The following is a 12,347-nucleotide window of genomic DNA, read 5'->3' as shown; positions in this document are numbered from 1 at the left end:
ATGGGCAAAACTGAGGGTCAGGCCCCTGCCCCAGCCCCAGCCCCAGCACTTACCTCTATACCAGCTAAAAGGCCTTGCCACTCAGAAGTAAGATTCTCAGTTGAGCACTGGATTAGTAATGCTTTAATAAGACTGGAAGCAGGAGAACAACTTTCAAGGGACAGTTTCCATGGACTGAGCCAACTCCTCAGACACTTTACTTCAAAGGGATATTTGAAATGGATGCATCTGTACAATCTTAAAGCCATTGCTAAACACCTCCAGCAGAACCTACAGATAGGTCACATAGATATATCACAACCCTATAAAGATGTTTTGAGTCTAGTACACTTAAAAGTGATCCCTCCAATTAGAAGAAAAGAAATGGAGAGCTGGCTAGAGCCATTCCCTATCCCTGAACCAGTGTTACCATCATCTACTAAGAGGACTCAAACCCCACAAGCTCTCAGTTGGCATCTCTTAGCTGAGTTCTATAGGAAGAAGCGGGTACAACAGTTATCTACTGCTGTCAAGGAGTTAAAGCACCTTTATCCAATCAGAAAGGATGTTCCTACAGCTGTCTACCCCTCTGTGGATAAAGAATCCCTGTCCTTGGACTTCCGAGCCTTGAGGGGAAGGGGTGAGCTCCTCAAATTTCACAAGGCAAAGAAGAAAGCCCAGCCCAGCCCTGCACCAGTGTTACCATCAACTACCAAGAGAATTCAAGACCCAAAGGCTATAACTTGGCATCTTTTAGGAGAGCCTTACAGGAGTGCATGGGCACAGCAGTTATCCAATGTTCTCGAAGAGATGGAAGTGTGACCTTTTTATCCTGCCACAAGAGACTTTTTCACAGGTGCCCATACCTCTGTGGAAAAACAAACTCTAGCACTGAGGTTTCAGAAGGATCTCAGGGCTTTTAAGGGTAAAGGCAGGCCCCTCAGGTTGCCCCAGCTGCAGAAGAAGGCACAGCCCATCTCTAAAGAAAAGGAAGAGCTGCCTCAGTGGGAGACATTTGTGGCATTGTACCGTGTTTTGCGGGTGTTGCAGGAGCGATATGCTAAAGACAGTGCTGCTTGGATGGATCAGTTCTACCGTCTCATGGACCTGTACCAACTTAAGTCCCCCAGAATCCAGAGGCTGCTACTAGAGTTGCTGCAGAGAAAGAAACTCCAACCACAAGAGACCATCTACAAAAAGGCCCTGAAAACCAAGGAGTTGGTACTTGGTGAACGGTTATTCTATGGCCTGTTTTGTGGTAGTTCTCATGTCCCTGCAGGTCCCCTTGAGTTCCAGAATGTTGTACCCTCGCCTGGGCAGAATAGGGTGCATACTATCCAACCTGTGGGCATCACCCAGTATGGGTTCTTAGAACTTGCCTGGAAAAGGCTACCACAAGTCAATCCTTACCGAATTGAGAGGCTGCCCAATATCTCTACTCCCACTCTCTGATTTGGCCTAATAATATTAAGACTCTGGGGTCTTACTGGAAAATAAGCCTGGACCACAGATTTTAAGCCTCCTTACCTGTTCCCCACGTCAAGGTGGGACTAGACAAGGACTCCTTTTCATTCAGCTCCAGAAACCTATTACTATGTACTGAATAAAATGACATCTCTCAATCGTAACAAATATTCTGGCTTATTTCTCTTCCCCCGCCCCTCAAACCTAGAATCCCCTAGAAAGTAGCCAGAAAAAACAAACAAATAAACTTTGTCTTAAGAGGGACAAGTTTTTCATTCAGTAGGCTACATCCTTTGGAGGGTAAGGGTGAGTGTTTGATCACATTTCGATAGAAAAGCCTGTCCGGCACTCAAATTCTTTGGCTACTATTTCCTTTCCTCAAAAGATCCTGGAGGGACAGTGTCTGGCACGGGTGGACTTTTATTTAGCATTAATATGAGAGGAAGCAAAGAAGACCCATAATTTTGCCCCTTTATAAACTTTGTTCTTGACTTAAGTTCCTCAACATCTCTAAGCTTCAGTGTTCTCATCTACATCTTGGGGATAGAGAGTGAAATAATGCTTAAGAGTGCCAACTTTGAATTCAGAAGAACTCTCATTCCAGTACTTGCTCTGCCATTCATTAGCTCTTTAATCTTAGTTTTTGGTTTCCTTAAAGTAAAATGGTGATAATAATGCTTACCTTAGTGAAATGCTTAATACAGTTCCTGGAATATAGTTCTCTTTCTCTAATGGATAGCTATTTTTAATGAGATATAGTGTGGGGATGAAAATGTAGGTTTTAGATTCAAACCAGGATTTGAATCCCTGCCTTTCAATTTAACATGTAATCTCAAGACAGTGATTTCACCTTTCTAATCCTCAGTTTTATCATGTGCAAATCGGGGCTCATTATGAGGCTCAAATGAGATTCTGGCTATGCCCATTTTAGTGTTTTGGGAGCACAGGAGAGGAACTGTAGGATAGAGGAGGGGCCTGGGACCTCAAGAGAGTTTGGGGATACCTTGGGAGAGGGGGCAGAGCTCAAGGAGAGGGCTTGTAAGAGCGAGGAGCTAGAGCATGAAGGAGATGCTTAGAAGCCCAATAGAAGACCTTGGGCATATGAATTATCAGAGTCACGGGGGAGATGACAGATTCTAAGGAAAAGCTTGGGAGCCCAGGAGATCAGAAGCTTGGGAGTATTGGGAGGAGATCCTGGAGCAGGAGTCAGATCTCAGGGGAGAGGTCTGGGAATCCAACAGATTTTTTGGATATTGATTTTGCATCTTGCAACTTTACTGAATTCATTTATTAGTTCTAACAGTTTTTTGGTGGCATCTTATGGGTTTTCTATATATATATATATCATATCATCTGCAAACAGACATAGTTTTAGTTCTTTTCCAACTTGGATAGCTTTTATTTCTTTTCCTTGCTAAATTGCTCTGGCTAAGACTCCCAGTACTATGTTGAATAAAAGTGGTGAGAGTAGGCAACCTTGTCTTGTTCCTGATCTTACAGGAAAAGCTTTCAGTCTCTCACCATTATGATGTTAGCTGTGGGCTTCTCATATATGTCCTTTATCATGTTCAGCTATGTCCCCTCTATACCCACATTGTTTTTTATCATGAATGGATGTTGAATTTTGTCAAATGCTTTCTTTTTTTTTTTTGCATCTATTGAGATGATATGATTTTTTAACATTGTTTTTTTGTTTTGTTTTGTTTTGTTTGTGGTACGCGGGCCTCTCACTGCTGTGGCCTCTCCCGTTGCGGAGCACAGGCTCCGGACGCGCAGGCCCAGCGGCCATGGCTCACGGGCCCAGCCACTCCGCGGCATGCGGGATCCTCCCGGACCGGGGCACAAACCCGTGTCCCCTGCATCGGCAGGCGGACCCTCAACCACTGCGCCACCAGGGAAGCCCGATCATATGATTTTTATTCTTCATTTTGTTAATGTGGTGTATCACATTAATTGATTTGTGGATGTTGAACCATCCTCTCATTCCTGGAATAAATCTCACTTGATCATGGTGTATACTTTTAATGTACTATACTCAGTTTGCTAATATTCTGTTCAGGATTATTACATCTATGACCATCAGGGATATTGGCCTGTAATTTTATTCTCTTATAGTGTCCTTGTCTGGTTTTGGTATCGAGGCAACACTGGTGTCATAAAATAAGTACGGAAGTGTTCCCTCCTTTTCTATTTTGGAAGAGTTTGGGAAGGATTAGTGTTAGTTCCTCTTTAAATGTTCGGTAATAATTGTTTTTTTTTTTTTTTTTTTTTTTTTTTTTGTGGCATGCGGGCCTTCCTCTGTTGTGGCCTCTCCCGTTGCGGAGCACAGGCTCCGGACGCTCAGGCCCAGCGGCCATGGCTCACGGGCCCAGCCGCTCCGCGGCATGTGGGATCCTCCCATACCGGGGCGCGAACCCGGTTCCCCTGCATCGGCAGGCGGACGCGCAACCACTGCGCCACCAGGGAAGCCCAATAATTGTTTTTTATGGTACCGTCTGAGGACTGTCTTTCTTCAATACTGGAAACTTCTCAAATGTTAACATTTTGCTTATTTCCTCTCCCTCATTCACTCTATTGATTCCTTCCAGAAATGATTATATGTAGGTTGGCACTTCTCATTCAACAACATTGCCTCTTGGACTCTCATAGTTTCTATAGCTAAGTTAACCTTCTCTTTCATCTCCTCTGATCTAATTGTTTGATTACTCATTTTCTTTTTAGCTGTGTCAAATTAGTTAACTGACTTAAGGTCTATCCCATCTTTTTCAAACCTGTCTGATGTTTTTAATACTATTTTCTTTAATAGTATTTTCTTTCCCCAGGTTTTTTATATCTACTGTTGGTTATTGTTTTAACAGTAGTTATATTTCCTGACTGAGGGAAGGAGTGTGAATTCTGCTCCTCATTGTGTTCACTGAAATTTATTCATAGTGTACTGTTTTCTTGAATGTTTTCTAATTTTGGACTGAGCTCATGATAAGTGAACTTTTCCCCCCACTGCCTTGTACCCCATGGATTCCACCAGTTGGGAAGATTTATTGGTTTATTCCTGGTTGGTATTTCTATATCTTGCAGCCAAAATAAAGCCATACCTAAAACCCAAGTGAAGGAAGACTCATAATTTATAAATACTAGGAAAAGGGTTTTTTCCATCTTAGCAACTAGCCTTCTTCAGAGCTCTTAATTCCAATTCTCTGAATCGCTCATTCCTAAGACTCATAACCTAACACATTATGGATATTAAAATATAAATTCTTTTACTACAGGACTTCCCTGGTAGTCCCTGGTGGGACAGTGGTTGAGAATCCACCTGCCAATGCAGGGGACACGGGTTCCAGCCCTGGTCTGGGAAAATCCCACATGCCACGGAGCAACTAAGCCCGTGCGCCACAACTACTGAGCCTGCGCTCTAGAGCCCGTGAGCCACAACTACTGAGCCCGCATGCCACAACTACTGAAGCCCATGCACCTAGGCCCTGTGCGCCACAATAAGAGAAGCCATTGCAATGAGAAACCTGCGCACCGCAACGAACAGTAGCCCAGCTCGCCGCAACTGAAAAAAGCCTGTGTGCAGCAATGAAGACCCAATGCAGCCAAAAATAAATAAATAAATAAATTTATTTTAAAAAATAAATTCTTTTACTACTGTTTTAGTTATTTGTTGCTGCATAACAAATGACCACAAACTGAGCAGCTTATAAAAACATTTATTATATCACAGTTTTCATGGGTCAGGGGTCTATATATAGTTTAGCAGGGTTCTCTGCTCAGGGTTTCACAAAGCTGCAGTCAGGGTACCAGCTATGTTGTGCTCCTTTTTGGAGTTCAGGATCCTCTTTTAAGCTCTTATGGTTGTCGGCAGAATTCAGTTCCTTGCGTTTATAGGATTGAGGACACTGTTTTCTTGCTGATTGTCACCTGGGGACTGCTCTCAGGCCCCAGAGGCTGCCCACAGCTCTTCCCCACATGGACCTCTTCCAGGTCCTCTTACAACACAGCAACTTACATTTTCAAGGCCAGCAGCAGATTTTGTCACAACCATCTGCTAAGATGGAATATTTTAAGTAATGTAATAATGGGAGTGACTATCACATTACCTTTGCCATATTCCATTGACTAGAAACAATTAACAAATTCTGTGCTCAAGGGGAGAGGACTACACAAGAGGTTGACTCTTTAGGGGTCACTTTAGGGTGTGTCCACCACAATTCCTAGTATCTGAAGACCTCCCAGGTTAATCACAGCATATGCTCCTGGCTCTCTCTGGTCCCACCCCCTCCCCCAGCTTTCCTTTAAGATTTTTGTGAACTCAGCTATGCAATTTTTTTTTTTTTTTTTTTTGGCCATGCCGCTCAGCATGCAGGATCTTCCCCGACCAGGGATCAAACGCGCACCCCGTGCAGTGGAAGCAGAGTCCTAACCACTGGCCCACCAGGGCAGTCCCTCAGCTATGCATTTAAGAGGACGGCTCTTATACGGTATCCATTACTAATAGAAGTTCTGTAGAGAAGGATTCCATCAGCTTATCTAGTCTGCTCCATTGCTTGAGAAATCTACATATCCCTTAAGACTGAGTTCACTACCTACTTGTACAGACAACCTTCCCTTTCATGTGCTATCTCAGTTCCCATCTCCTCACACTGTATTGTGATTTTTTTACTGGTCTCACGACAGTTTCTTGAAGTCATATCTATTAGATTTGTTTCTAAATGCATAGGGGAGGGGAAAACGGCAAAAGTAGAGAAAAGGGGGTCTTGGTCCCATACAGCACAAAACAGGTGATTGAAGGGAAACTGAAGCTTACCAAGTATGAAAGGGATTGACTGGAACCAGGGGAAGCATGGCCCAGGAGAGTTGGGAAACGAATGAATAACAAAGCTGGTAGAAAATGTGAGTGGATTTTTTTCCTTCAGGCCCATAAGGGAGTACCATTAACATTATCTACAGAGAGCTAAGGGCAAAAATCATTATACAGTTGACCCCTGAACAACACAGGTTTGAACTACGTGGGTCCACTTATACACGGATTTTTTCAATAGTAAATATGACAGTACTATATGATCCTTAGGTGAATCCACGGATGCAGAACTGCGGATATGGAGGAACCTCAGATACACAGGACCGACTATAAGTTATATGTGGGTTTTTTTTTTTTTGGCTGTTTTGGGTCTTTGTTGCTGCGCGCAGGCTTTCTCTAGTTGTGGCGAGCGGGGGCTACCCTTCGTTGCGGTGCGCGGGCTTATTGCGGTGGCTTCTGTTGTTGCGGAGCATGAGCTCTAGGTGCAAGAGCTTCAGTAGTTGCAGCATGCGGGCTTAGTAGTTGCAGCATGAGGGCTTAGTAGTTGCGGCATGCGGGCTCTAGGGCACGCGGGCTTCAGTAGGTGTGGCACATGGGCTTAGTTGCTCCACGGCATTTGGGATCTTCCCGGACCAGGGATCAAACCTGTGTCCCCTGCATTGGCAGGCAGATTCTTAACTACTGCGCCACCAGGGAAGTCCTTATACAGATTTTTGACTGCAGCAGCTGGTCTCCCCTAACCCCCGAGTTGTTCAAGGGTCAACTGTACTTGGAATACCAAGGGATTAAAACCAGTCTCTTGTTCTGTCAGACTAAGCTCCGCTCAGGGAAGTTAAAGAAATTCCCGGTCCTGAGGTGGAATCCCAGAATCTTTCCTTGTGGTAAGGAAAGCTGTGAGCCTCTCTGTGAAAATTTTGAGGGAGAGTGAATATGGCACATACATGAGGGAAAGAAGATGGCTAATTTGTCTCCACTCTAGAAAGAGCCTGGAACCCCTGGTGCTAAAGGAAGGAGCACTGTTGTTCAGATCTGATCAACATATTTGGATTATAGAGGAGCTTTTCCAAATAAGTCAGTTTGGGAGATAAAAGTGAAGACCATTCTCTCAGGGACCTCAAAAAAAACAAACACACACCTTTTACAGTAGGCACTGTCAAGGTTTCTGAAGAGGCTGAGATTGTACCCTATGTACAAGCTAGTAAGCTAGCCTATTACTGTTTCATGGAAGCTGGCAGAGGACATGAGATTCCTGGTCAAAAGCAAAGGACTTTACCCATGGCACACCGAACAAGCCTCATGTCTGTGTTGGTTCTCTATGACCCCACATCCCACAGGCATGGAGCAGGTAAGCCTAGATGGATGCCGGCACATGCAGTGGGTTGTGTTACAGGAAGGGAACAGTAACCCTGGGTAGCTTACTACTTTACAGCAGTCTGTGAGCAAGACTTCTCTTTTATTTAACTATAGTTGACTTACAACACTGTGTTTGTTTCACGTGTACAGCTTCAGATTTTTTTCCATTATAGGTTATTATATTGAATATAGTTCCCTGTGCTACACAGTAAATCCTTGTTGTTTATCTATTTTATGTACAGTGGTGTGTATCTGTTAATCTCATACTCCTAACTTATCCCTGCCCCTTTCCCCTTTGGTAACCATAAGTTTCTTATCTGTCTGTGAGTCTGCTTCTGTTTTGTAAATAAGTTCATTTGTATTTTAGATTCCACATATAAGTAATATGTCTTTCTCTGTCTGATTTACTTCACTTAGGTCCCATCCATGTTGCTGCAAATGGCAATATTTCATTCATTTTTATGGCTGAACAATACACCATTGTGTGTTTGTGTGTGTGTGTGTGCGTATACAGAACATCTTCTTAATCCATTTATCTGTTAATGGACACTGAGGTTGCTCCCATGTCTTGGCTACTGTGAATAGTGCTGCTATGAACACTGGAGTACATGTATCTTTTCGAATTAGAGTTTTCATCTTTTTCAGATATATGTCCAGGAGTGGGATGGTTGGATCATATAGTAACTCTATTTTTAGTTTTTTAAGGAACCGCCATACTGTTTTCCATAGTAGCTGCACCAATCTACATTCCCACCAACAGTGTAGGAGGGTTCCCTTTTCTCCACACTCTCTCCAGCATTTATTATTTGTAGACTTTTTAATGATGGCCATTCTGACTGGTGTGAGGTGGTACCTCATTGTAGTTTTAATTTGTATTTCTCTAATAATTAGCAATGTTGAGCATTTTTTCATGTGCCTGTTGGCCATCTATCTGTATGTCATTTTTGGAGAAATGTTTATTTAGGTCTTAATTTGTATTTCTCTAATAATTAGCAATGTTGAGCATTTTTTCATGTGCCTGTTGGCCATCTATCTGTATGTCATTTTTGGAGAAATGTTTATTTAGGTCTTCTGCCCATTTTTTGGCTGGGTTTTTTTTTTTTTTATATTGAGTTGTATGAGCTGTCTGTATATACTGGAAATTAAGCCCTTGTTGGTCACATTGTTTGCAAATATTTTCTCCCAGTCCATAGGTTGTCTTTTTTATTTAATGCATGAATTTTTTAAAATTTCTTTTTTTTGGGGGGGTATAGTTGTTTTACAATGCTGTGTTAAGTTTCTATTGTACAGCGAAGTGGAGTAGAGCTCCTTGTGCTATACAGCAAGTTCTTTTTTTTTTCTTTTTTTTTACAAATTTTATTTAATTTATTTATTTTTGGCTGAGTTGGGTCTTTGTTGCTGCCCGCAGGCTTTCTCCAGTTGTGGCGAGCAGGGGCTACTCTTCATTGCAGTGAGCAGGCTTCTCATTGTGGTGGCTTCTCTTGTCGCAGAGCACGGGCTTTAGGCACGCAGGCCTCAGTAGTTGTGGCGCACGGGCTTAGTTGCTCCACGACATGTGAGACCTTCCCAGACCAGGGCTCGAACCCATGTCCCCTGCAGTGGCAGGCGGATTCTTAACCACTGTGCCACCAGGGAAGCCCTGTACCTGGGTTCTTTTGCTTAGCATTCCTTGGAGGATTAATACATATTGCTGACTGTTGTTTCAGATGATTCATTCTCATTGCTGTATATTATTCTACTGTATAAAGATACCAAAATTCCCCCATTCTACTGTTGATGGGCACTTTAGTTCAATACTTTTGATGAACATATGTATGCTCCCAAGGACTTCTGCACCTCACGTCTACCTGCCTCAAAGCTCTGCCCTATTTCTTACCTCACAAGAAAGGAACCTTAAAGGATGATCAGTTATCAGGATTTTAAAAGCGACATGCCAGGTGAATTAGTGATTTTACTTTTGCAAATATGCTACACTTATATTTTTCAAGTATTAGTGTTATGGACAGAATGTTTATGCCACTCACCCCCAAACTCATATGCTAAAGCTCTTACTCTCAATGTGATAGTATCTAGAGATGGAGCCTATGAGAGGTAATTAGGGTTAGATGAGGTTATGAGGGTGGGCCCACATAGCGGGAATAGTGCCCATAAAAGAAGAGACACCCCATCCTCAAAAAGACAATAAATAACAAGTGTTGGTGGGGACGTGGAGAAAAGGGAGCCTTTCTGCACTGTTGGTGGGACTGTAAATTGGCACAGCCCCTGTGGAGAACAGTACAGAGGTTCCTCAAAAAACCCAAAATAGGACTGCCATATGATCCAGCAATTTCACTTCTGGGTATTTATCCTAAGGAAATAAAAATACTAATTCAAAAAGATATATATATAGGGACTTCCTTGGTGGCGCAGTGGTTAAGAATCCGCCTGGCAGGGGACACAGGTTCGAGCCCTGGTCCGGGAAGATTCCACATGCTGCGGAGCAACTAAGCCTGTGTGCCGCAATTACTGAGCCTGAGCTCTAGAGCCTGCAAGCCACAACTACTGAGCCTGTGTGCCACAACTATTGAAGCCCGTGTGCCTAGAGCCCATGCTCCACAACAAGAGAAGCCACGTCAATAAGAAGCCTGCACACCACAATGAGAAGAGTAGCCCCCGCTCGCCGCAACTAGAGAAGGCCCGCGCGCAGCAGCAAAGACCCAACACAGGCAAAAACAAAAATAAATAAATAATTAATTTAAGAAAACAAAAAAAACAAATCCAATCAACAGATATAAAAAGCTCCATAACTTTTTAAAGACAAGTTCTATCTTCTTTTAAACTTTTTAAGCTCTTTAAACTTTAAAAAATCTGGTAAGTGCAACATCAAACATTAAAAATACAATACAAAAGGAAATTAGAATACAATCTCACATATAAATACAGATGCAAACATTCTAAATCAAGTTAACAAATGGAATTCAGCAGGTATAAAAAATAATATACCATGGCTGACTAGGGTTTATTCCAGGGATGATTAAAAACTAAGAAATCTATCAGTATTAATCAATATATCAATAAAGGAGAATAGTAAATGATTAAAGCAACAAACAATGAAATGCAGTTTGGAAAAAATGAGGCATTTCTAATGTAGGAAACTACTTAAATACAATACAGATTATTTGGGGCACATAACCAAAAGGAAATAATAGATTAACCATGAAATGTTGACATAATTTCCATTAAATTGGAGGAAAAGCCTGAAAACCTGAAAGCCTGAGACTCAAATTATTTCATCCTGCATTATATTTAATTCTAAAACTTAAACTTGTATGGGACAATGGTGTTAACTATCAGATGGTGAATGACTGAATAAAATATTGGATTCTCCACCTGAAACAAATGGACATAGAAGTGTAAGTTATAAGAGACAATCACACTGACATCATAGCTACCAATACACAATACCACTGACATCATCACCACCAATGTACAATACAGCCAATGTTATTTCAATAAAAGTAAAGAAATAATCCATATAAATATGTTAAAAGGAATTTTCTTTTTGACTTGCAGATAATTTGATTGTTTAGAAAACTAAATAGTCTAATAAAATTGTGAATAGAAATAATAAGAATATTTGGTACGACTGAAAACTTACTATACTGAAATTTAAAATATTTGTATGAGGGGTACTGAACATAGTAAAAAACAGCATAAATCAGCATAAGTTTGGAAAAATAAGGACATATAAAACAAGCAAAGGATTTGGATACTGAATATTTTTTAAAACGCCTATAAATCAGATGGAAAAAAATGAATAAATGGGCAAAAAACAAGACTACGAAAATCACAATAAGTAACATGATTGGCTAATAAAAATATATGGAAAATATTCAACTCACTAGTAATTAGAAAACTAAAAACTAAACCACACACTAGAAGAAGAAACACAGGACACTTATTTCACCTTTGACTGAGTTGCCAGATGTCCACAAAAATAAACAAGTTACCAATATGTACCAAAGGTGAAAATGTATACAACCTATGCCTGAGTAATTGGACACCACTGCTCTTGTGTACTAGTATACAGAAGCAAAGCTAGTCACTGGTTTTGTAATAGTGAAAAACTGTCAACAACTGTATAATGGCCAATAGATAAGATTTAAATCTACTGAGGTATATTTATATCAAGATTGGGCTAAAAGATATTTCATTTTGTAGAAAAATAGCAACCCTACATTCAGAAAAAGGACACTAATTGCAGGTCAGGTTGTGAGCTGTTAGCCATCCAATTATCGCTAGCAACATGAAATAATGACCCATAATTCCAATCTGAGAGTCACTCCCTTTGGATTTGGCAACATTTCCCAGAGAGATTAATAGGTATTAGAAATGGAGGTTCCCTGGTAATATTTTAAAGTGTTCTTTACCACAGGTCTCCATTTGTTTGTTCAATATGAGCTTTTCATTATTCAAACGTAGAGATTTAGTATTCAGTACTTCGTAAACTTGTTTAAGCCCAAAAACATTTTAAAAAATACTGTCAAGTACCAACAGTATTCCTGGGGCATAATTTCAAAAACATTGGATAAAAGTATGTCTGTACATTCAACATATATATATAGTAACTTGGAGAAGTACCATGCTGACCTACTGTAGGCTTATTTTATTATGGAACTCAAATTATTCTGTCTTGTGTTATATTTTATTCTAAAACTTAAACATATGGGACAATGATGTTAACTATCAGATGGTGAATAACTAAAGAGGATAG

General features: G+C 41.1%; 1 protein-coding gene across 1 annotated transcript; it reads left to right on the top strand.

Moving 5' to 3' along the window:
- Positions 1-1,431, top strand: LOC102978375 (WD repeat-containing protein 87-like). The gene is given in 2 exon segments (XM_024132752.1): positions 1-402; positions 661-1,431. Coding segments are annotated over 2 exon segments (1,173 nt in total).
- The last annotated feature ends 10,916 nt before the right edge of the window (positions 1,432-12,347 follow it).

This window comes from Physeter macrocephalus, chromosome 17 (assembly GCF_002837175.3).
Source record: "Physeter macrocephalus isolate SW-GA chromosome 17, ASM283717v5, whole genome shotgun sequence".
Classification (NCBI taxonomy): domain Eukaryota; kingdom Metazoa; phylum Chordata; class Mammalia; order Artiodactyla; family Physeteridae; genus Physeter; species Physeter macrocephalus.
The sequence above is the reverse complement of the archived record's forward strand: the minus strand, read 5'-3'. Positions and strand labels throughout refer to the sequence as shown.